The following is a 25,489-nucleotide window of genomic DNA, read 5'->3' as shown; positions in this document are numbered from 1 at the left end:
ATGAACCATATCAATGTAGAGATGTCGTATTGACGGGCATCTGTTAATCTGGTCCCCGGAGTCCCAAAGACAGTGAGACAATAGGAGATAAAAGATACTTTGATGCAGCGTGACTCACAAGGGCCAATATTCTCATAAACAGAGCCACATTCAACAGCATGCCTGTTTGTTATCTAATCTAAAACAGGAAAACGAAGCTGTAGTATGTCAAATTTACTTGGGTCCATATTTTTTGTTTGTATTCGCGTTTCTTTCTTTCTTGGGTTTCCATAAACTATACTGGAGTTACGTAGACGCAGTATGATAGCAAGCATTAACGAACATACTAAACACAATACACACCTACATTGTTTTCCAAATATTTAAAGGCTAGAGAAAAAATATTACTTGGAAACGAAAAATTATGAAAAAAATTGGTTTGCTTTTTTTATTAGGCCCCACGCCGACCGACCTTGTAAATGTCTATGCTTGTGTCTCTACATAAACAACAATGCCTGTTCCACTGTTCTAAGCGGCTCCCTTCGCACTGATTCAGTACATAGCTTATTAGAAGTCGCCATAATTATATCACTGACTGACCGACTGAGTGTGGTTTTACGCCGCTTTTAGCAATATTCCAGCAACATCACGGCGGGGGAAACCAGAAATAGGCTTCACACAATGAACCCATGTGGGGATTCGAACCCGGGTCTTCGGCGTGACGAGCCAACGCTTTAACCACTAGGCTACCCCACCGCCCCCATAATTATATCAAAGTACTAACAATGTTGAAATGTTTCGCTGCTGGGTTAACGTGACTCCTGTATTCTGTCTGTATATACAGATACCTAACAGTGGCGGGGACGTAGGCCGAAAAGGCTGTATTAAGTGATCACGAACACCAGTGGTTTTGAAAATGCTAAATTTAAGGATATCTGTACGCAAGCAAGTAACTTGATTCAGGTGATTCTTGTTGTCAGTTGCTACTTTTTCTCGAGCTCTGTATAGCATTAAAAATGTAATTACTTGATGTATTAACGATGCACGTTTGCCACTGTTGTTATGGAAACGTATTGAAATAAGAAACTAGCTAGACATTTGGTTGTGGCTATGTATCACCGTCGTTTTGGACGACATTTACCATTGGTGACGTGAGAATGGGGAACTGAAGTCTGTCTGAATCTAAATGAAATATGTTTTACTAATTGGAGTGAGTTCTTGAGAACATGTGTTTTGTGGAACGCCGTTCCACCCAGTATTTCGTCTCATGGCGTGCTGTACGGTGTGGGAAGCTATAACGGAATGTTTGAGGACAGTAGTAATGGTGATGATAATGGCGATGGTAACAATAACTCAAATACTAAGACAAATACGTAATCTCACTCCCAAAGCAACCCCGCCATCTAGAATAGGTTCACTGTTTATAATTACATATTGATATTATTATTATTCTGTGGAACAGTTTATGCTTTTGTGGTCACAAAGTTTTTTCACTGTGGCATCTTTTCCATGTTACTTTTATAATCGAATCAGCCAACAGAGGGAAACATGCTGTATAAATGTATTTTTTCTCATATTAATGATTTTTAAAATTATTACGGAACAGAAATCACAACATGAACAACATTTCATTGCAAACCACTTTCACGTCATGCAGCTTCGTGCTACCACCTTACAAGAACCACTGAAACAATGATGATTGGGACTACATGTACACTACACTCAAGACGTTAACAGCACACCCGCGTTCTATGCTATGATATCCCATGTACCAAGACATATTAATTATAGTCGTATTCAGTCCTTGTTGCAATGTGCCACTGGTCATGGTATAAACCGTCGGACAGTAATTACCAGGAGAAATTGTTCCCAGGTCCATCTTTATGACTATGGACTATGAGTTCCTTTACACCGGATCTGCTGTGTACTCATTGCATTTGGATACTGTAGAGTTTACTAAAGTGAGTGAATGAGTGAGTTCGGTTTTACGCCGCTTTTAGCAATATTACAGCAATATCACGGCGGGGGACACCAGAAATGGGCTTCACACATTGTGCCCATGTGGGGATTCGAACCCGGGATTTCGGCGTGACGAGCGGACGCTTTAACCTCCAGGCTACCCCACCGCCCCGTTTACTAAAGTACGATGGCTTATTACGTAACAGATTAAAAAGAAATACATCCTGAGCCTCTTCAATTATAATTGTTTGGTAATTGGCCACCTTCATGGGGCAAATACGGTTTGGCCGCTTCGTAATATCGGCCTTGTATAATAGCTTCACGTACGTACATTTCCAATATTATCCCCGCAGCTATCTCATTCATAGCAGGCGTAGGAGGCAGAGATTACTATCAATACAGTGCTGACTGATCTCATCCATTGATTTCACAGACATGCTCCCCTACCGTCCAGCGGGGAAGTGGCGGTCAGTTAGACCGGACGCCAGCGTGTAGGTGAATAACCGAGATACCATACTGTGACGTATTGCTCGTGTACGCGTAGTACAAGGGCAGTAAACGTACATATCATCGTATATACCGCCATTAACAGATTAAAGAGAGTCGGTTAGGAAGGCATAGTAACTGCATCATGAAGGTGTCGTAGTCACGATCTCGAAACGTATCAACAGCTTACAGGGTACTTGGCATGACCAGGCTTAAACCAGTTGCCAGTTCTTCACATCACACAAAACGTACTTTCGTTTTCCGGTTAACTTTAATTTATTACGTATTCCATTTAGTTAGAGAGTTTCATCAAGTTGAACCTCTATTTGGAATTGTACCTCTTGATGGAACTTTAGTTAGACTTCTTGTTGGACCTCTTGAGTGACCTCTAGTTCAGCCTCGAGATGGACCTCCAGCAGATCTCTAAATAGACCTGTACTTAAACCTTTAACTGGATCTTAAGATGCACCTGCTAATGGACCTATGGATGAACCACCCGTAGTTAGAGCTCTAGTGTAACCTCTAGATCTGTAGGTGTACCTTTATATGGACCTGTAGCAGGACCTCTAGATGGACCGTGAAGGTCCGGGTTAGACTATTGATCTTCAGCAACCCATGCTTGTCGTAAGAGGCGACTAACGGGATCGGGTGGTCAGGCTCGCTGACTTAGTTGACACATGTCATCGGTTCCCAATTGCGCAGATTGATGCTCATGCTGTTGATCACTGGATTGTCTGGTCCCGACTCGAGTATTTACAGATCGCCGCCATATAGCTGGAATATTGCTGAGTGCGGCGTAAAACTAAACTCACTCACTCACCTCTAGATGGAGCTGTGGCGGGCCCTACAGATGTACATGTGTTATAGCTGGGAGTTAGACCTGTATTTGTACTTTGTATTCGTGACAATATACCGGACAGGGTTGTGTAGGACGCGGATTGTGTGTGCAGTTTCCATTTCGTATCGGAGAAATAATTATTAGTACGCCTAAAACACGACATCTCCATATGTTTAAATCATGGCAATTGTTCTCGAAGGCAAGAATTAGACTGGGGCAGCGAAACAGCGTGTCAGAAGACTATAAGCAGCAAACGTCTAGGAAATGATGTTTAGATTCCATCCTCTGTTGTTGCGCAATGGTCGGACTATGTTTTGCAAACACTTTGGGAATAACCATATATGTTTTCTCTTGTTACACGTCCTTACTACTTTGACATTTCTAATGATAAATGAAGTTCCTTAATCTGAATGTGGTCTTTGGAAGAAGTATGTTTGTGTATAGGACTTCAGTCTTCATGGTGAATGATCCGATAAACGAGGAATGGCCATGTGTTAAATATGGCCATTTGAGCAGTCTTTGTAGTGTTTCTTCAACTAACGACCTCTGTTGCTCAACTCATCCCATCACGTCCTTACAGTGTTTGGGGAGATCTTGAGTTTTCTGATTGGCTCACACACTGTCACGTGATTGGAAGGATGGTTAAACGAATATTCTGTTCCAAAACACATAAGACTGACTGACCGACTGAGTTTGGTTTTACGCCGGTTTTAGCAATATTCCAGCAATATCACGGCCGGGGACACCAGAAATGGGCTTCACTCATTGTACCCATGTGGGGATTCGAACCCGGGTCTTCGGCGTGACGAGCCAATGCTTTAACCACTAGACTACCCCACCGCCCCAAAACACATAAGAAGATATACGTATTGCCTCGCGTTTTACATGTTTTCACTGGATGATTTGTACAAAATATATTATACCACCCCACGCCACCCCTCCAAACGGTTTTGCTCCGTTTTGAGAGAAAAGAATATATGTCTAAAGGATCCCATAGAAAAATACCCTGACTCACACTGCATACGTCAAGGCCTCTACTATAATACAATGTGCCACGTTAAGCTTAACCGAACGTGCTTGCGGATATGTCACGGCTGAGTGAGTGAGTGAGTGCTGACACGGTAAACCTATCTGGTCTGTGAAAATCGATAGTTCACGGGATACTATGATATACAATGATTCAGGATTTCATCCAAAGACCTCATTCAGAATTAGTCTGTTCTCACGTACTGTGTACTGGGGAGTAGACTAAGGCTTAGTCTCTGAATATATATAATTTTGATAGTAACAAACAAGCCCATTTATATTGAAAAGGAGCCCTAGGGAGACCAGAGATTCAGGAAACCTAGACTTGCTTTATTTAGGGCTTTAGAACTGCAGAGAAGGCTTGGCAGTGGGGAAAATAATGTGGTTCAGGGACTGTGAGACAGACTAACTGGGGAGTTACTCTGCCACGGAACTGGTCCAAGGTAACAAACATGGTTAGAGGAGCTATTCTGAGCAGAGACTAAGAGCCATTCCTAAGTAATTCCTAGAGGGTACCAGCATGGAGTACTAGGGAGCTATTCTGCTAAGTAATTCCCGTAGGGTACCAGCGTGGTGTGTTAGAGAGCTATTCCGCTAAGTAATTCCTATGTGGTACCAGCGTGGTATACTAGAGAGCTATTCTGCTAAGTAATTCACATAGGGTACCAGCGTGGTGTACTAGAGAGCTATTCTGCTAAGTAATTCACATAGGGTACCAGCGTGGTGTGTTAGAGAGCTATTCTGCTAAGTAATTCCTATGTGGTACCAGCGTGGTGTACTAGAGAGCTATTCTGCTAAGTAATTCCCATAGGGTGGCAGCGTGGTGTACTAGAGAGCTATTCTGCTAAGTAATTCCTATAGGGTACCAGCGTGGTGTACTAGAGAGCTATTCTGCTAAGTAATTCCTATAGGGTACCAGCTTGGTGTACTAGAGAGCTATTCTGTTAAGTAATTCCAATGTGGTACCAGCGTGGTGTGTTAGAGAGCTATTCTGTTAAGTAATTCCTATGTGGTACCAGCGTGGTGTACTAGAGAGCTATTCTGCTAAGTAATTCACATAGGGTACCAGCGTGGTGTGTTAGAGAGCTATTCTGCTAAGTAATTCCTATAGGGTACCAGCGTGGTGTACTAGAGAGCTATTCTGCTAAGTAATTCCCATAGGGTACCAGCGTGGTGTACTAGAGAGCTATTCTGCTAAGTAATTCCTATAGGGTACCAGCGTGGTGTACTAGAGAGCTATTCTGCAAAGTAATTCCCATAGGGTACCAGCGTGGTGTACTAGAGAGCTATTCTGCTAAGTAATTCCCATAGGGTAGCAGCATGGAGTACTAGGGAGCTATTCTGCTAAGTAATTCCCATAGGGTACCAGCGTGGTGTACTAGAGAGCTATTCTGCTAAGTAATTCCTATGTGGTACCAGCGTGGTGTGCTAGAGAGCTATTCTGCTAAGTAATTCCTATGTGGTACCAGCGTGGTGTACTAGAGAGCTATTCTGTTAAGTAATTCCCATAGGGTAGCAGCATGGAGTACTAGGGAGCTATTCTGCTAAGTAATTCATATAGGGTACCAGCGTGGTGTAATAGAGAGCTATTCTGCTAAATAATTCCTATGTGGTACCAGCGTGGTGTGCTAGAGAGCTATTCTGCTAAGTAATTCCTATGGGTACCAGCGTGGTGTACTAGAGAGCTATTCTGCTAAGTAATTCCCATAGGGTAGCAGCATGGAGTACTAGGGAGCTATTCTGCTAAGTAATTCCTATAGGGTACCAGCGTGGTGTACTAGAGAGCTATTCTGCTAAGTAATTCCTATGTGGTACCAGCATGGAGTACTAGAGGCTATTCTGCTAAGTAATTCCTATGTGGTACCAGCGTGGTGTGCTAGAGAGCTATTCTGCGCTAAGTAATTCCTATGTGGTACCAGCGTGGTGTGCTAGAGAGCTATTCTGCTAAGTAATTCCTATGTGGTACCAGCGTGGTGTGCTAGAGAGCTATTCTGCTAAGTAATTCCTATGTGGTACCAGCGTGGTGTACTAGAGAGCTATTCTGCTAAGTAATTCCTATGTGGTACCAGCGTGGTGTGCTAGAGAGCTATTCTGCTAAGTAATTCCTATGTGGTACCAGCGTGGTGTGCTAGAGAGCTATTCTGCTAAGTAATTCCTATGTGGTACCAGCGTGGTGTACTAGAGAGCTATTCTGCTAAGTAATTCCCTATGTGGTACCAGCGTGGTGTACTAGAGAGCTATTCTGCTAAGTAATTCCTATGTGGTACCAGCGTGGTGTACTAGAGAGCTATTCTGCTAAGTAATTCCTATGTGGTACCAGCGTGGTGTGCTAGAGAGCTATTCTGCTAAGTAATTCCTATGTGGTACCAGCGTGGTGTGCTAGAGAGCTATTCTGCTAAGTAATTCCTATGTGGTACCAGCGTGGTGTGCTAGAGAGCTATTCTGCTAAGTAATTCCTATGTGGGTACCAGCGTGGTGTACTAGATAGTTATTCTGCTAAGTAATTCCTATGTGGTACCAGCGTGGTGTGCTAGAGAGCTATTCTGTTAAGTAATTCCTATGTGGTACCAGCGTGGTGTACTAGAGAGCTATTCTGCTAAGTAATTCCTATGTGGTACCAGCTTGGTGTACTAGAGAGCTATTCTGCTAAGTAATTCCTATGTGGTACCAGCGTGGTGTACTAGAGAGCTATTCTGCTAAGTAATTCCTATGTGGTACCAGCGTGGTGTACTAGAGAGCTATTCTGCTAAGTAATTCCTATGTGGTACCAGCGTGGTGTACTAGAGAGCTATTCTGCTAAGTAATTCCTATGTGGTACCAGCATGGAGTACTAGAGAGCTATTCTGCTAAGTAATTCCTATGTGGTACCAGCGTGGTGTACTAGAGAGCTATTCTGCTAAGTAATTCCTATGTGGTACCAGCATGGTGTGCTAGAGAGCTATTCTGCTAAGTAATTCCTATGTGGTACCAGCGTGGTGTGCTAGAGAGCTATTCTGCTAAAGTAATTCCTATGTGGTACCAGCGTGGTGTGCTAGAGAGCTATTCTGCTAAGTAATTCCTATGTGGTACCAGCGTGGTGTACTAGAGAGCTATTCTGCTAAGTAATTCCTATGTGGTACCAGCGTGGTGTGCTAGAGAGCTATTCTGCTAAGTAATTCCTATGTGGTACCAGCGTGGTGTGCTAGAGAGCTATTCTGCTAAGTAATTCCTATGTGGTACCAGCGTGGTGTACTAGAGAGCTATTCTGCTAAGTAATTCCTATGTGGTACCAGCGTGGTGTACTAGAGAGCTATTCTGTTAAGTAATTCCCATGTGGTACCAGCGTGGTGTGCTAGAGAGCTATTCTGCTAAGTAATTCCTATGTGGTACCAGCGTGGTGTGCTAGAGAGCTATTCTGCTAAGTAATTCCTATGTGGTACCAGCGTGGTGTGCTAGAGAGAGCCATTCTGCTAAGTAATTCCTATGTGGTACCAGCGTGGTGAGAGCTATTCTGAGAGCTATTCCATTCTGTTAAGTAATTTCCTATGTGGTACCAGCGTGGTGTGCTAGAGAGCTATTCTGCTAAGTAATTCCTATGTGGTACCAGCGTGGTGTACTAGAGAGCCATTCTGCTAAGTAATTCCTATGTGGTACCAGCGTGGTGTACTAGAGAGCTATTCTGCTAAGTAATTCCTATGTGGTACCAGCGTGGTGTGCTAGAGAGCTATTCTGCTAAGTAATTCCTATGTGGTACCAGCGTGGTGTGCTAGAGAGCTATTCTGCTAAGTAATTCCTATGTGGTACCAGCGTGGTGTGCTAGAGAGCTATTCTGCTAAGTAATTCCCATGTGGTACCAGCGTGGTGTGCTAGAGAGCTATTCTGCTAAGTAATTCCTATGTGGTACCAGCGTGGTGTACTAGAGAGCTATTCTGTTAAGTAATTCCTATGTGGTACCAGCGTGGTGTACTAGAGAGCTATTCTGCTAAGTAATTCCTATGTGGTACCAGCGTGGTGTGCTAGAGAGCTATTCTGTTAAGTAATTCCTATGTGGTACCAGCGTGGTGTGCTAGGGAGCTATTCTGCTAAGTAATTCCTATGTGGTACCAGCGTGGTGTGCTAGAGAGCTATTCTGCTAAGTAATTCCTATGTGGTACCAGCGTGGTGTACTAGAGAGCTATTCTGCTAAGTAATTCCTATGTGGTACCAGCGTGGTGTACTAGAGAGCTATTCTGCTAAGTAATTCCTATGTGGTACCAGCGTGGTGTGCTAGAGAGCTATTCTGCTAAGTAATTCCTATGTGGTACCAGCGTGGTGTGCTAGAGAGCTATTCTGTTAAGTAATTCCTATGTGGTACCAGCGTGGTGTGCTAGAGAGCTATTCTGCTAAGTAATTCCTATGTGGTACCAGCGTGGTGTGCTAGAGAGCTATTCTGTTAAGTAATTCCTATGTGGTACCAGCGTGGTGTACTAGAGAGCTATTCTGCTAAGTAATTCCTATGTGGTACCAGCGTGGTGTACTAGAGAGCTATTCTGCTAAGTAATTCCTATGTGGTACCAGCATGGAGTACTAGAGAGCTATTCTGCTAAGTAATTCCTATAGGGTACCAGCTTGGTGTACTAGAGAGCTATTCTGCTAAGTAATTCCTATAGGGTACCAGCAGGGGTACTAGAGAGCTATTCTGCTAAGTAATTCCTATGTGGTACCAGCATGGAGTGCTAGAGAGCTATTCTGCTAAGTAATTCCTATGTGGTACCAGCATGGAGTACTAGAGAGTTATTCTGCTAAGTAATTCCTATGTGGTACCAGCGTGGTGTACTAGAGCTATTCTGCTAAGTAATTCCTATGTGGTACCAGCGTGGTGTGCTAGAGAGCTATTCTGCTAAGTAATTCTATGTGGTGGCACCAGCGTGGTGTGCTAGAGAGCTATTCTGCTAAGTAATTCCTATGTGGTACCAGCGTGGTGTGCTAGAGAGCTATTCTGCTAAGTAATTCCTATGTGGTACCAGCGTGGTGTGCTAGAGAGCTATTCTGCTAAGTAATTCCTATGTGGTACCAGCGTGGTGTACTAGAGAGCTATTCTGCTAAGTAATTCCTATGTGGTACCAGCGTGGTGTGCTAGAGAGCTATTCTGTTAAGTAATTCCTGTAGGGTACCAGCGTGGTGTGCTAGAGAGCTATTCTGCTAAGTAATCTCTATGTGGTACCAGCGTGGTGTGCTAGAGAGCTATTCTGCTAAGTAATTCCTATGTGGTACCAGCGTGGTGTGCTAGAGAGCTATTCTGCTAAGTAATTCCTATGTGGTACCAGCGTGGTGTGCTAGAGAGCTATTCTGCTAAGTAATTCCTATGTGGTACCAGCGTGGTGTGCTAGAGAGCTATTCTGCTAAATAATTCCTATGTGGTACCAGCTTGGTGTGCTGAGAAGCTATTCTGGTACCAGCGTTGTGCTATGTGGTACCAGCGTGGTGTACTAGAGAGCTATTCTGTTAAGTAATTCCTATGTGGTACCAGCGTGGTGTGCTAGAGAGCTATTCTGTAAAGTAATTCCTATGTGGTACCAGCGTGGTGTGCTAGAGAGCTATTCTGTTTTGGTGTGCTAGAGAGCTATTCTGTTAAGTAATTCCTATGTGGTACCAGCGTGGTGTGCTAGAGAGCTATTCTGTTTTGGTGTGCTAGAGAGCTATTCTGTTAAGTAATTCCTATGTGGTACCAGCGTGGTGTGCTAGAGAGCTATTCTGTTAAGTAATTCCTATGTGGTACCAGCGTGGTGTGCTTCAGAGAGCTATTCTGCTAAGTAATTCCTATGTGGTACCAGCGTGTGCTGTGCTATTCTGCTAAGTAATTCTGTTTTGGTGCAGCAATTCCTGCTATTCTGAGTGGTAGGGAGCTATTCTGCTAGAAGTAATTCCTATGTGGTACCAGCGTGGTGTACTAGAGAGCTATTCTGTTAAGTAATTCCTATGTGGTACCAGCGTGGTGTACTAGAGAGCTATTCTGCTAAGTTATTCCTATGTGGTACCAGCGTGGTGTACTAGAGAGCTATTCTGCTAAGTAATTCCTATGTGGTACCAGCGTGGTGTGCTAGAGAGCTATTCTGTTTTGGTGTGCTAGAGAGCTATTCTGTTAAGTAATTCCTATGTGGTACCAGCGTGGTGTGCTAGAGAGCTATTCTGCTAAGTAATTCCTATGTGGTACCAGCGTGGTGTACTAGAGATCTATTCTGCTAAGTAATTCCTATGTGGTACCAGCGTGGTGTACTAGAGAGCTATTCTGTTAAGTAATTCCTATGTGGTACCAGCGTGGTGTACTAGAGAGCTATTCTGCTAAGTAATTCATATGTGGTACCAGCGTGGTGTGCTAGAGACCGATCTGCTCTGGTATGCAAACGACGAGACGAGATTGGTGAAATGTCTTCTGCCTTAGAAGTAGTTTTCCAGAGACCAACCCGACATCACAGCTGCCACACTACAAGGGAATCCGTGTCGTCGAGTTGTCCCTTTAGTTCAGCAGACCGCCGAGATTACAACAGCGGATAACGCGTTAACCACAACTGAAGGCACTGTCTCTCCCATTCACTGCAAATTTATGGTCGATGACATCCGGAGTTGTATGCTTCATAAATAGCTTTAATTCATCTATAATGCATTCGCAGTTGTTTTCTGCAATTCAGATACTGTCAGATTTATAATAGAGATGCCATGGAGGAAGTAATTGGTTGACCTAACTTTCAGTAGGATATAGTAATCGCGGACATGCAATGGGTTGAACACGCTGTTCTGTAATAATTACGCTTGTACTAAAGCATAGACAGCACCCCGAGGTAAAATGTCCGTTTCTCGTGTATCCGTGTCTAGTATGTGGCCATAGGATTCCGTGTCTAGTCCGTTTCTCTTGTATCCGGGTCTAGTCTGTGTCTATAGGATCTCGTGTCTGCTGTGTGTCTAAAGGTACCCGTGCCTGCTATTTCTGTCTGAAGGCACCTGTGTGTAATTTGTGCCTGGGAGTATTGTGTGCCATCTGTGTCTAGAGATTCTATCTGTTTATTACATATCTAGAGGTACCCGTGTCAGAGGAAGCCTTTTTCGTAGGTGTCTGGGTGTTCAGTGGGTGTCTGAAGGTACCTGTGCTCAGTCAGTGTCAGGTGTTACCTATGTCTAGTTTGCATTAGCAGTACCCATGCCCAGTCTGCCTGCGGCACCTGTGTTCAGGCGGTATCTGGAGGTATACTTGTCTGCAGGTATCCCTGTCTAGTCTTTGTCTGCAGGTACACGTGTCAAGTCTGTGTGTGGTGATACGTCCTGGTGAATCTGTATTTGCAAGTACCTGAAACCTGAATATACTGAGAAGATATAGAAGATAACGGTTGTCAGGTCCTCACAAAATCTCATGACAGGTACCCGCAGCTCGTAAACATTCACTAATTATTTACATCATATCTGATATCCAACAAGACTGGAAGGTCACTTTAATGTTAATGAGTTATTAAGATGTTTTTGATACAGGCTAGCGTCAGATTTGCCTTATCGTTGGATCTTACAATGGATGAGACGGTTATATTGCTTGAAAGCTACAGTATTGACATTTTGAAGCGGCAGCTGGATTGCCACTGACCGGAAGCGTCCGGAATGGGATGTGGTTTTTATCACGTGTTCAAGTATCTAAATCTACAGTAAGAAGCAGTAACAGCATCGGCCTCACAGACCGGTGTGTTGTTCCACGGAACATCATCAGGCTGTTTTAAAGAGACGTATGGGATGGACTCAAATGAATGTTTCATTGCCATCTCCTACATAAATGGTTAGCATGCGTGCCAGGAATACGTTCTTTTGCTTCTTGTAAGTCCCATCTACGGATGTAATCAGGGGGCTAGTAACGCTTCCTCAGTAAAAACACCATTACAATTACCTTAATACTAGGGTTGGGCACAAGAAATAAATTTCTAATGGAATCAAATCAGTTCTGAAAATGAATGCTATCATATCAAATGTCAGGGATATTGTGATTGCACGTGTTCAGACAGGAACGGGCTCTGAACAAGATGTCTTCTTTAATTTGAAGTTCCGTCACTTCTCGTGGACGCGATTAGAACCATTCTCCACAGTGACAGCTGTGTAGGGTTAGCGCAGCGGTGTAGGTTGTGCATGTCGCCGAGAGTTGTATCTTATATTCATCCCCACCTCATTTGGTCCTGGATTCAAATCCCCGATTTGCCAGATTATATCACTGTGTGATTTTTGCGTGTCATTGTTCTGAGATTAATGAAGTTATTACACGGTTACAGCCAGCGTGAATGTTTTCAAATAATATTGACACGTCATCATGTTACTGAAATGGTCCATTCTACGGTGTTAAAACCAACTCGCCACTCAGGTAGCCATCTAATCGCCTCGACTACTGCTGTCTGCGCTGTAGAACGTCATCGTCGACAGATGCGCTTCACTGCATGATGGTGGCGTAGGTTACTAGTAACTGGGTTAGTTCACGGTGTCCCTAGCCTTGCTCCAAGGCTGCTGTGAATGCTCTGGTCATGGATAAATAGTAATTCTATCCTTTAAAGAGGCATACATAGAAAAGTGGACAGTACGACAGGGATATATATATTTTAGAAATTATCATTTAAGCTAAATTATCATAACTATGGTAGAGACCTGTGCAAGTCTAGGGTGTCCCCACTGTCTGTTTTAGGAATATTGCGGCTGCACCGCTATTGCATGCTGTAAATTATTGACATGGGCAGTGATCGACGCCATTGGGTTGCTGTGACACGTCTGCTCACAAATGATTTATCAAGTTTATTGCATGTGACTATCTACCATCCACGCTTGAGATAAACCAGTTCGGATTATCTGCCGAAATGACAAATATATATAGACAGCAGCTTCAGATGGTGGCATATTGCCAGTACTGGGCACATCAGTGAAAACATTTTCAAAGCAACACTAAATAACACGAGGCGCCTCAGCTGATTACATTGAACAGTTGACATTTAGCGACAAACTGCCCTACTAATTTATTTATATGATGTTTACCGGGAATATTAGCTATTCTAGGGTTCTCTTTGGAGGCTAAAAAAAGAACAAAGTGACATGTGAATCTTCAATCTTATTGGTTACAGACATTGAGAATTTAAACTGTCAGCATCTTACCTATATTCTATTTAAAAAGAAACATATGTGAGGATTTGTTGTTTAATGGATTCGTCGCTACAGATAGTTACAGTGGCCGGTGTGTGGACATAGTACTGTACATGGATGGGGGACGAGAGTAGGGTACAGATGGTTACAGTGACCGGTGTGTGGACATAGTACTGTACATGGATGGGGTACAACAGTAGGGTACAGATGGTTACAGTGGCGGGTGTGTAGACATAGTACTGTACATGGATAGGGGACGAGGGTAGGGTACAGATGGTTACAGTGACCGGTGTGTAGACATAGTACTGTACATGGATAGGGGACGAGAGTAGGGTACAGATGGTTACAGTGACCGGTGTGTAGACATAGTACTGTACATGGATGGGGACGAGAGTAGGGTACAGATGGTTACAGTGGCTGGTGTGTGGACATAGTACTGTACATGGATGGGGGACGAGAGTAGGGTACAGATGGTTACAGTGGCTGGTGTGTGGACATAGTACGTACATGGATGGGGGACGAGGGTAGGGTACAGATGGTTACAGTGGCCGGTGTGGTAGTATGTACATGGATGGGGTACTAGACATAGTACTGTGCATTGGTGTGGGACTAGATTAAGGTATAGATATGCACCAATGAAGGTGAGACTCATTTCAGATTGATTATCTTTTGCAGAGAGAAGAAGTATGAGGGATGGTTCAAGTCAGACATCGGCCGTCCACCTGGATCTCAGCAGAGCGACAAGCCAGGGGTGAAAAGGTCAAGCCTTCCCCCGTCCCATGCATCACCCCAACACAGGTGGTTCTGCACACAACGACCAAGTCATATCGCGGAAATGCAGCAGTCCCGTCGAAGGTGCAATCCAGGCCCTTCGAAGTTCCGGAAACAGATGTCAGAAGACCTGGACATGCTGTACTTACCTGCCCTTGATACCTTCCAGGAGGAGCCGTGTACACCACAGGTTGAAGTCACTTTGAAAAAAGACGTTGAGTGTCAGACCGAGCTGGTCAATGGGTGTGGTTTGCGACACAGGGCCTCGACTGATAGTTCTGACTATGGCGGCCATAAAAAGGTTCTGGCGTGTTCCCCTCGCTGTTACTCCCCTGTAGTGCATCACTTTGACAACAACCCCAAGACTCATGAACGCTGGCCCCTACTGGGGCTGTACTCCGACGAAGAAGGGGACCCTGAAAGGGGAGGGGACAAAGAGGAAGAAATTTTGGATAAAGGCAGCGACTCCGACCTTAGTTATTTAGAGGACATGCAGTGTCTTGAAGCAGCAGTGCATGGTGTAGACTACAAACACAGGAAAGACTCTCCCGTCAAACGTTTGATGTCTGCCACCCCCTCAGAAATCCATTCCCTGTCTCCCTTGTCCACCCCTCGTGATAAAATTTCTCCTTTCTGCGTCTCCCCCGGGTCCCCCAGCCAGCCTTCCACCCTCTCCGCCAACGGTCCCCCTAGCCTCTCTGCCCCCTGTGCCTCCACCGTTACCCGCCCTGGTTTCAGCGCCTTCAGCAGCCAAGACTCCATCTCCGGGGGCGATGGGACATTCCACAGCCTCCTGAGTCTGACCGGCAGCATAGCGTCCGCCCGTACACCTGAAGAGGTGTCTGTATTTTCACTGTCCCCACTGGACACGGAAGAGAGACGCATGTTAGACTTCCAGCAGTATCTCCAGACCAGGGGACTCAAATTGGACATGTCGTCAGTACAGACAAGTGACTTATGACACCACATGATGTAGGTCTTGTCTCTCAGCTACTTATCCACAACCCACGTTAAGACATCGCATGAACTTGGTCGTGTCTGTGAACATATACACTTCACCCTCGTCACGACGCTGCACGAAGTAGGTCTTGTCTGTCAACACGTTCCCATCATCGACGTCATGACGTTCCCATCATCCACGTTATGACGTTCCCATCATCGACGTCATGACGTTCCCACCATCCACGTTATGACGTTCCCACCATCCACGTTATGACGTTCCCATCATCGACGTCATGACGTTTCCCTCATTCACGTTATGACGTTTCCATTATGACGTCACCATCATCCACTTCACTGTCGTTATGACATCACATGAACTAGGTCTTGTGCGTCAGCACACTCCTACCATCCACGAAATTACGTCACAAGTTTATGTCTGCCAACACACCAATTATATCATAACTTTAATTTTCTTACACATGCATAATTTATATAACGCTGAACCGTGAATGTTCAACACTACACTGTCTAAACATAACAGCGAGGAGAATTCTTTGGATATACAACTTCTTTGATATTAATATGAGCGACGTTTCGGTGTTGCTACTAACGCCGTTATCAAGCAACTTCTAAATGCCACCCAAAGAAGTTAAACACAACAGACGCGAGCACACATAAGCCCTCCCATCACAACCAACACACACGCATACACACACACACAGCACGTACGCACACACGTGTAAACCAACATATTCATACCACATACATACACGCACCTACATACAAACACATACATAGCTCAGCCTTTCTTATATACCCTACACACAAGAAAGACGATGCAACCTTGTATAGTAGGATCTCAATATTGTCTCGACAACGCGTGTATGGCTACGTGTTCATAACGTGCGCATGTCTGTCAACGTGGTGGTATACAAAGTATTCGTGATACAGACAACGGTTCAGTGGACGCCGAAATGTGAAACATAACGTGTGATGGTTAAATGGCGGGAACTGACATTTTACTAATTCATGAGTCGGCGGAAGTCGTATCGTGTGACCGGGGGTGTCTCCCTTTCTTTGATGTGTTTCACTGAAGGCAATTGGTAGCGATAGTCAGGTTTTATAGTGTGTTGAGTCTGATGATCAAGCTTTACGTTTACCTTGGTACCAGGAGACCAAGAGACTTCTTCTTGAGGAACGTTGTCTCATCTGTTACCACATTATCGGAAAACTAGCTTACAGCTACAGACACAGTCGTAGATGTAGACCCAGTAGATGCTGTGGGAGTTGTAGCTGTTGTTATGTGCATCGGTAAGTGGTTATGTCTACGGGATATGCTGTAAGAAATAATCGCGGCTGATGGCAGCATGGGGCCCCGAACATCAAAGGATGCGATGTATGCCCTTAATTGCAGAGCTGATAACATGGTACTGTGTCAAAGTGTGGTTGCATCAAAGTGTGTGTGTGTGTGTGTGTGTGTGTGTGTGAGAGAGAGAGAGAGAGAGAGAGAGAGAGAGAGAGAGAGAGAGAGAGAGAGAGAGAGAGAGAGAGAGAGAGAGAGAGAGAGAGAGAGCAGGGAACCACAAGTACATGCCCACCTCAAGACGTATTAAGATGGAAGCTTCCAGTGGATTATCTGTGTCCTTGTTTTGTGTAAGTCTTTATTCATCCCGTAGAGATGACATGTTCAATCCGCAGATGACGTCAAATGACACGTGCAATCAACGTATGACGTCATATTTCCGAGCACTCCATATCCAATCATTATTGTCCACAAATGATATCTTGCCAATCATGATCATGTCAATTTCGCCATGCATGTGTCACAGAGACCTCACCACGTTAACGCTTTCATACTGTCGTTTGTGTTCCAAGTGACCTCACCCGGAAACCGTCAAAGTCTATTGTGTGTCAATGTGTTCGTCTTCTTGTGTTCTGTGTCAAATGAAACATATTAAATATAGGCGTTTTACTTCAATATATATTTACATCGTGGTGTGTTCATAGACGATACTCAAAGGGGCAGATTACCTGCAATGGCAGCTAATGTAGTTACTCTCAGACTTTGACCAAAGACTATCCATGAACATGTCGGGCAACATCGATACGTGTTTTTGATTATTTGATTTCCTCAAATATCTAAAAAGCCTAACACTCTCTCATATTTACTGTATATATTTAACCTCCCTTTAACTTTGTTGTATCAAGGCTATATTATAATTGGGATGAGATAGTGCATGAATATAGTTTTACGCCGTTTTTATCAATATTCCAGCAACATCACGGCGCAGGACACCAGAAATGGGCTTCACCCATGTGGAGAATTGAACCCGGGTCTTCAGCGCAACGAGTGAACGCTTTAACCACTAGGCTACCGGACCGCCATTGGATGAGTTAACCCAGTGGTTAAAGTGGTATCCGGGTTCGATTTCTCAAAATGGCTCAGTGCAAATACTGTACAGCTACGTGATGTTGCTTGCCAATATTGAAATCAGCGTAACACCATCCCCATGCAGGTATCAAAAGGGTACTGTCTCTCCCAACTGTTTTATTTGCAGAGTCTGTTGCGTTCCAGCATATACACAAGCTACCAGTTCTAGTTTTCACTGTGTAGCATTTATGCATGATTCTGCTCAGCTTCAGACAGGAGCAAGATTCTATGATAAAATATGAAATGGTGTGTGACATACGTTTACAGCGGACAAGGCTTAGTTGCGCACATTGGACGGCCAAGCAAGTTGGTTCAACTGTTTGACTGTTAAGTAAAGTTTATGATATAACCAACGGGGCAAACAGAAGTATATATACCCTTGTGAAATGGTCATTATTCAATGGTTATGTAGTTGATACATTATCATGGATGTGTTTTGTACCATGGGTTTTTAGTGTTTCGGCGATCGTTTTGAACCTAGGAACATTTTGATGTTTGTAATTTATTTTCATAAAATTCAATTTTCAAGTGTATTCCTTTTTTGCCGAGTAGTGTACAATGAATGACATAACTGTAAAACTCCGGACGTGTGTAATGTGTTTTATATAGGTGAGCTCCAGTGCGTCTACACATTTTTGTGGAATATGTATGTCTTGTTTGTGTTGTTTTAATGGCAACTACCATGACAAAGGCGTATTTTATATGCAGAAATAATACTTGACCTGTGTTGCACTTCCAGTGACTGTTAAACACGTCTTTTGTACAAGTTACTTGTGTTTAGTATAACTGTATGATCATTGTGAATGGATGTGCCATTGGTTTTCATGTATGTTAAAACAATTAATGAAAATGTTGACACATTACATTTATGTCTAAACATGTGACCTGTCAAGGTCACTGGATGAGTTTAAGTCGAATAAAGAAACTTTAATATTGTTCACATGGTGTTGATGGAGTACTATACTGTTTTGAAGAAATATCTTACGAGGGTCCCGATCCACAAAGCGTTCGTAGCGCTACGACATTCGTAAACCTAAGGTAAACTGTATAGGTAAGACAGGTCGTAACGTTACGGACGCTTTGTGGATCGGACCCTGGCTATCACCGGATCTCTGCTGCTGTTCTATAGTATTAGCTGAGTGTGCGCGTAACGGTATTTGTTGCTGACATTCTAGCTCTGTTTGAAGCTGACCTAGAAAGGTTCTTTCAGCTATTTGTAACTGTTTATATTTAACATTAATTTATTTGTCCCTTTTTCTAGTATGTGTCATATTAAAAATCGACCTACGGCTATTTGTCGATTTGGTTAACTCACCAACATTCCTCTTCGCACGCTTCGGACGTAGCGTAGGATTTCTGTGCGTTGTACGAAATGCCTTATAAGTACCTTGAGGGAAGTTCGTGGTTACAACACGTTCCTCAAGTTTGTCCGTTTTCCGTAGTTCACAGACCCCGGGATATTTTATGACCTCATCAAATGGAGTTTGGGCGATACATCTCTCTGACATCATATAATGACCACAGCCAAAGATGTCATGAAATCCTTCAATGGGATGCTCAGAACTTATCTATCAACACTCGTATCTTGCATTATGTAGACAAACCTTCATTGACAAACTAGTAATGTTACAGGAATTTAGTAGTGTATCTGTAATATGGATACCAAATATTTAACATGCACACTCAAAGTTTAAGGGTTACGTCTTAAGGTTGATCAGAGTGAGTGAGTGAATGTGGGTTTTTTTATTAGGGAGCAATATCCCGGCAGGGGACACCAGAAATGGACTTCACACATTGTACCCATGTGGGGAATCGAACCAGGGCACAACGGGCGATTGCATTAACCACTGGGCTACTCATGTCCCCCCCTTAATCAGAGGATGATAATTGCATCCGGCCTATGTATCCTATAAAAACACGTGTTATGCTGCAAATAACGCTGCAGTGAATTAATATGTCATCAGTGGTATAGCTAATACATTTACAAGGCTTCAATCATAACTACAAGTTGTACCAAATGAGCCAGTGTTACAGCTATGATCTTGCTTAAAGGGATATATACCCATGACGCTGCAGAAGACGATGCGATGATTTTGTCGTCTTACTTCTGACAAACTCGTAAAATTGGTGATAATGGCATAAACTCGCATTGCCTCCCAAAAGTTCATCTGTGTTTTTTTTAACATCTCCGAGTCAGCACCGCAAGACGTTGCGGTACCAATGTCTGGAGGAGCTGGTCTTGGAGTGATATTCCTGCGAGTGCTAACAACACACCGTCATCTAGCGTTTAAGTCAATTACAGTAGCCCTAACATTGCCTAGGGACCATGAGAAAGAAAACCGTCGCCATTACCAAATCTGAAATAGTATTACAGGCCGGTTTAAATTAACGGAGAAAAGTGTATCGGCACTTTAACACGTTATTTGATAATCACTGAGTGAGTGAGGGAAATAGACGCATTAATGGCTGAAGAGGCGGGGAAAGGGTGAAATCTGATCAGAAATAAACATGTTCTTTGAACACATGCTTTTGTTGTTATATTTCCTGTGTTATGAACAAATATGGCATCAAAGAATACAGAATCGCCAATGTGTTATGTATGAATGAATTTCTTTTCTTGTTCAAGATAGCTCTCATTACCATCGCTGAGCAATGTCGTAGAGAAATTCAAACACACTTGTTATAACTTTCGATTCTTCTAGATATTGGAGTTAAATTGAATTAAGTATTTCATTTTGCATGGGCGAATCTACTGATAACCACTGTCAATGTTCGATACATGTTCACGCTTCAGTGAAGGCAGCGTTATGAATTCTTTTATATCAGTTGATTCGCTGATTCTACGGCATGTAGCTCCACCTTTGAGCCATGTGAGAATCAGGACTCTAGGTGCCTTGGGACCAATCAGTATTTGCATTGAACATTATCGATCCGTTGTGCTGCTAAATTAGCCTTTAAAATAACCACAGTCAAATCCCCCACACCTTCCGGGCCCCCTTCAGTGGAGCCACATTAATCGTCAGCTTCACTGATGCCGTCAAATAGTCCACTATGTCATACCTTCGACTGTCACATGCCCGATGATTGGTGTGATTCCACGAGGTGGATTATATTCATATCCTCGAGGCAATTACTTTATACTGTGCTACAGTGCACACAGGTCATGTTTGCACTTTGTTGTAATACACACAGAGGTCTTGTTTGCATTATGTTACAATACACACTGAGGTCGTGGTTGCACTGTGTTACAATACACACAGGTCATGTTTGCACTGTGTTACAATACACACAGATGTTGTGTTTGCACTGTGTTACAATACACACAGATGTTATGTTTTCACTGTGTTACAATACACACAGAGGTTGTGTTTGCTCTGTGTTACAATACACACAGAGATTGTGTTTGCACTGTGTTACAAAACACACAGAGAGTTGTGTTTGTACTGTGTTACAATACACACACAGATTGTTTGCACTGTGTTACAAAACACACAGAGGTTGTGTTTGCACTGTGTTACAATACACACAGAGATTGTTTGCACTGTGTTACAAAACACACACAGGTCATGTTTGCACTGTTACAATACACCCAGAGATCGTGTTTGCACTGTGTTACAATACACACAGAGGTTGTGGTTGCACTGTGTTCGATGCGTCAACAATGCGCCACAAAGCACAGAGTTTATGTCAATACTTTTTGTTATTTCTGTGCAGACAGAGGTAATGTTGAACACTGTGCAAGATTTCCAATTTGTTGCTTTCATAAAACTAGAAATTTGCACTGTACACAAAGGGTAATGGTTAACAATGGCCTACATTACAGAAATGGAGGTAATGTTTAATTCTTAGTGACATAGTTACACATTTTAATGTCAAATTAGGAAATGATTAATGTTTTACACAATGCAGAACTTAAGACAAAAGTCACCTTTACTATACATAATGTTTCACAGGAAAGTAATGTTTCACATTTCCTTAATATGGATGCCGAGTTTTACGTTATGTCAGAAAAAGCGTCGAAGTTTTAAAGTGCCAAATATCACACATACGTCGTTTCACAATTATTATATTATTATGTGTTACACAATTTCAGATCACACCAAGTGACTTAATATCACAATATGACAAACAGCATGAACAGTCAGCATGCAATGCTGGCCTGTGGTGAAATATATGAGAAAGTTCAAACACCGATGTGACAACTAGTATTACATACGTGTGTGTCAATGTATGCATGTGTGTGTCTTATGTGGGTCTCTGTGTGTGGTGGTGTGTCTATGTGTGCTATTGGGCGTGGGCGTATGTGTGTGTGTAAGGGTTTGTGTGCGCGTAAGTCAAGTCAAAACATTGACTACACCTCAGTCTCGTTTCCTGCTGACTGGGTTCCGTCCTATTGCGCAGCTTAGTACAATAACCAGTCCAGAATTTTGAGACCAATTCATTTAACCGGATACATAAATATTAATCAGTATTATTTGATACATCTAAGCACTTGTATATTGCAACACTGCGCCCCTTATAATCCTTGCAAACATGTCGTGCAGCGTGCTCTGTCGTACAGCGAGCTCTGACAAACAGAAACCTGGAAATCGTGGAAATCTCAAAACGAGGCTCTGCCGCTAGAAACGTTAGGCGGTCTGGTACGGACTTGATATTATATCAATCATATTGTGCGTTACAGAACTACCTTGCAAAAACCACATAACAGGTGTAACCAGTGAGCCAGATGCATTGTGAATCATTTTACGACCTCATCAACCTGGTGCAGTCTGTGACGTCTTAGTTAAGGTCATGCTGCCTACACCTCGCTATAAAATATAGAAATACGATGTTATCTAAGTTTGAAATCAAATTTCATTTGTAAATACCATTTTCTTATGAAACAAGAAATTGGAATTCAGAGTAACCATAGTTCTTTGTGATGTCTATTTTCACTTTCACACGAGAAAATTCGGATCGGCTGAAAAGTAGGTCATTGTCTGAATAGGTTAATGAGACTCATGTTTCGATTTGCGCGTGTGTTTGTGTGCGCGGGTACTCTCTCCGCCTGTGTCTCATCTGTGCCTTTCAGATGTCATGCCGTGATGCTGTATAATCCATCTAGCTCTTACAGTGTGGAAACAAAGCTGAGGAATCCGGTACCACAGTGGAGCCGCAAGGTGCGCGCCATATGAAGAATTGAGGCAAGACCCGAGGTATTAGTCTTAGAGAGTAATACCTCTGTGTGACGATGTTGTTGGGCTCTACCAGGATTATTGTGAAGGTCTAATCATATTAACCCACTCTAGCCCTTTAAGGTCACTATGTTCCACTTTCCCGCTCTAGATAGGCACACAGTGAGTCTCCCATTGTTCCTGTTTACAGAGTACTCACTTCCAGTAAATACAGTGCCTAACGTACCTCACGTATTCCTGTGTGACACGGTGTCTCCATGATGGGAGGGAGGAGGTGTGGCGTGACGCTTCTCCTTCCCTGCAAGGTCGTGTCTGCCGTCAGGCTGTTCTGGCGACCCACTGACCAGGGTGAACGAGAGCTGTCTCTTGGCGTGTCCACTTCGTCATCGCTATCGTCATCTCCATCCTCATCATCTTCATCGTCAGATTTGTAGCGGTTCTTCCTCCGGACAATACGCATGAGGTATTGATTAAGATCGCTGGCTCCTTTCTGAAAGCTTGCCCTTTGTCTGTTCAAGTCGCTGTAGGTCACACACTCCATCTCGGGTTCCTTCTCAGGGCAAGTCTTGACATCTATTGGAGGCAATTGCAGGTTCATGCGTTCGACTCGATCACCAGAGAAATCAAACTTGCGAGCCCGGCGCCGGCTGTTTCTCTGCTCTATCATCTTGTCTTGACAGACCCGTGTGTATTTCCTGAGCTCTTGTCCACTAAGGCCGTCGCCGGTGTAGTCGGCGGCACGCCGTAGTCTCTTGTATCTGTCAAGGTCGTAGATGATCCCAAGACGCTGTCGTGTGATGTCCTTGAGCTCAATGTGCCAGCGCCGTTCTATGTCAATGAGCTCCAGTTCCAACTGCCTCTGCCTCCGGATGTTCTTCACAGACGCAGTCATCCAACTCGACTCCATCTCCAGCTGTTGGTAGAGTCCTGGAAGTTGATCTGTTCGATTCACTGCGATTGTTCTGTTGGATGAGCTGTAGGTTGATCCGTCAGATGCTCTGTGATTGTTCTGTTGGATGAGCTGTAGGTTGATCCGTCAGATGCTCTGTGGTTGATCCGTCAGATGCTCTGTGATTGTTCTGTTGGCTGACCTGTATGTTGGCTCTGTAATTCAGCTACAGCAATGGAGCTCCGCCTTTCAGATCTTAAGATGTTGATTTGTTGAAACTGGTTCTTGGCCGTAAGTAGACTTCAGCACAGACGTCATTTTATGTTGGAGACGTTGTAAAGATGTATGTGTTACAGTGTGTTGTCAGTTCTTTTGACAGTTTTGGGGAATCAAGAGCGCTTTGATAAAGTGCTGTACACACTTCATGCATGCGATTTCATCAACCTTTATCTACCGCCACGGCTCTGCGATTTGCCTTGGGGTGTGGAATAATCTCTGTCCTTCAATAAGCGGTAATCTTGGAGTCGTTGGATCCACGATCAGAAGCTGTTGGTTTGTTCAGACCATGACACAGGATGGGATGACATATGATTACAAAGTCTTGCAGTCATCACCTATGATTCAAAACACCACATACCACAGTATGACAGTATGTTTACAGCAGCTATACAGCTGGTAGATCACGTTCAGGACCACCACGGACTTCAGTCGAGGTGTTGATACTGGTGTAGTAGAAGCAAAATAGACTTGTTTGTGGAGTCGCCTGTCTCTCTGAAATAGAACCGGAGAGTTATTTCAATTAATAATGAACATTTTCGATGCTCTTTCACAAAACGTTGATGTGACAGATGTATAGTTTGTGTGGAATTGTGGTGTGGAGAGGATATGGATTCTTTTTAAGTGAGTAAGGTCTTACGCTTTTAGCAATATTCCAGCAATATCCAGGGTGGGGGTGGGGGTGGGGGATGCGGGTGCAGGGGCGGCAAAAATGGGCTTCACACATTGTACACATGTAAAAAGTCGACACGTGTCTTGAACCATGTCACATCAGTATCATTGATGGCACACACGAAACACTATTCTTAACTCCCTCTTATTATTCCAGTCGTCGCCGTGGAGGCTGGGTGTATGTAGTTATCCGTTTGATGTAGTGCTGGGTCTATGCTGTGATCTGTTTGACGTAGTGCTGGGCGAATGCTGTGATCTGTTTGACGTAGTGCTGGGTCAATGTTGTGATCTGTTTGACGTAGTGCTGGGTGAATGTTGTGATCTGTTTGACGTAGTGCTGGGTGAATGCTGAGATCTGTTTGACGTAGTGCTGGGTCAATGTTGTGATCTGTTTGACGTAGTGCTGGGTCAATGTTGAGATATGTTTGACATAGTGCTGTGTCGATGTTGATATATGTTTGACGTAGTGCTGGGTGAATGTTGAGATCTGTTTGACGTAGTGCTGTGTCGATCTTGAGATATGTTTGACGTAGTGCTGGGTGAATGTCGAGATCTGTTTGACGTAGTGCTGGGTGAATGTTGAGATCTGTTTGACGTTGTGCTGGGTGAATGTTGAGATCTGTTTGCCGTTGTGCTGTGTCGATGTTGAGATATGTTTGACGTAGTGCTGGGTGAATGCTGTGATCTGTTTGACGTAGTGCTGGGTGAATGCTGTGATCTGTTTGACGTAGTGCTGGGTCAGTGCTGTGATCTGTTTGACGTAGTGCTGGGTCAATGCTGTGATCTGTTTGACGTAGTGCTGGGTCAATGCTGTGATCTGTTTGAAGTAGTGCTGGGTCAGTGTTGTGATCTGTTTGACGTAGTGCTGGGTCAGTGTTGTCATCTGTTTGACGTTGTGCTGGGTCAGTGATGTGATCTGTTTGACGTAGTGCTGG

The 25,489-nt window shown here is 43.7% G+C and overlaps 1 protein-coding gene across 3 annotated transcripts in view; it reads left to right on the top strand.

Moving 5' to 3' along the window:
- The window catches only part of LOC124290634 (metabotropic glutamate receptor 1-like), a 59,636-nt gene extending 44,375 nt beyond the window's left edge, over positions 1 to 15,261 (top strand). For all 3 annotated transcript variants that reach the window (XM_046727403.1, XM_046727402.1, XM_046727404.1), the window contains exon 9: positions 14,075 to 15,261. In XM_046727403.1, coding sequence (XP_046583359.1) covers positions 14,075 to 15,131 — 1,057 coding nt within the window. In that variant the 3' untranslated portion in view covers positions 15,132 to 15,261. The remainder of the gene's footprint in view (positions 1 to 14,074) is intronic.
- Positions 15,262 to 25,489: the final 10,228 nt, after the last annotated feature.

Source organism: Haliotis rubra, unplaced genomic scaffold (genome assembly GCF_003918875.1).
Source record: "Haliotis rubra isolate DU_JTF1 unplaced genomic scaffold, ASM391887v1 Scf47, whole genome shotgun sequence".
Classification (NCBI taxonomy): Eukaryota; Metazoa; Mollusca; class Gastropoda; order Lepetellida; family Haliotidae; genus Haliotis; species Haliotis rubra.
The sequence above is the reverse complement of the archived record's forward strand: the minus strand, read 5'-3'. Positions and strand labels throughout refer to the sequence as shown.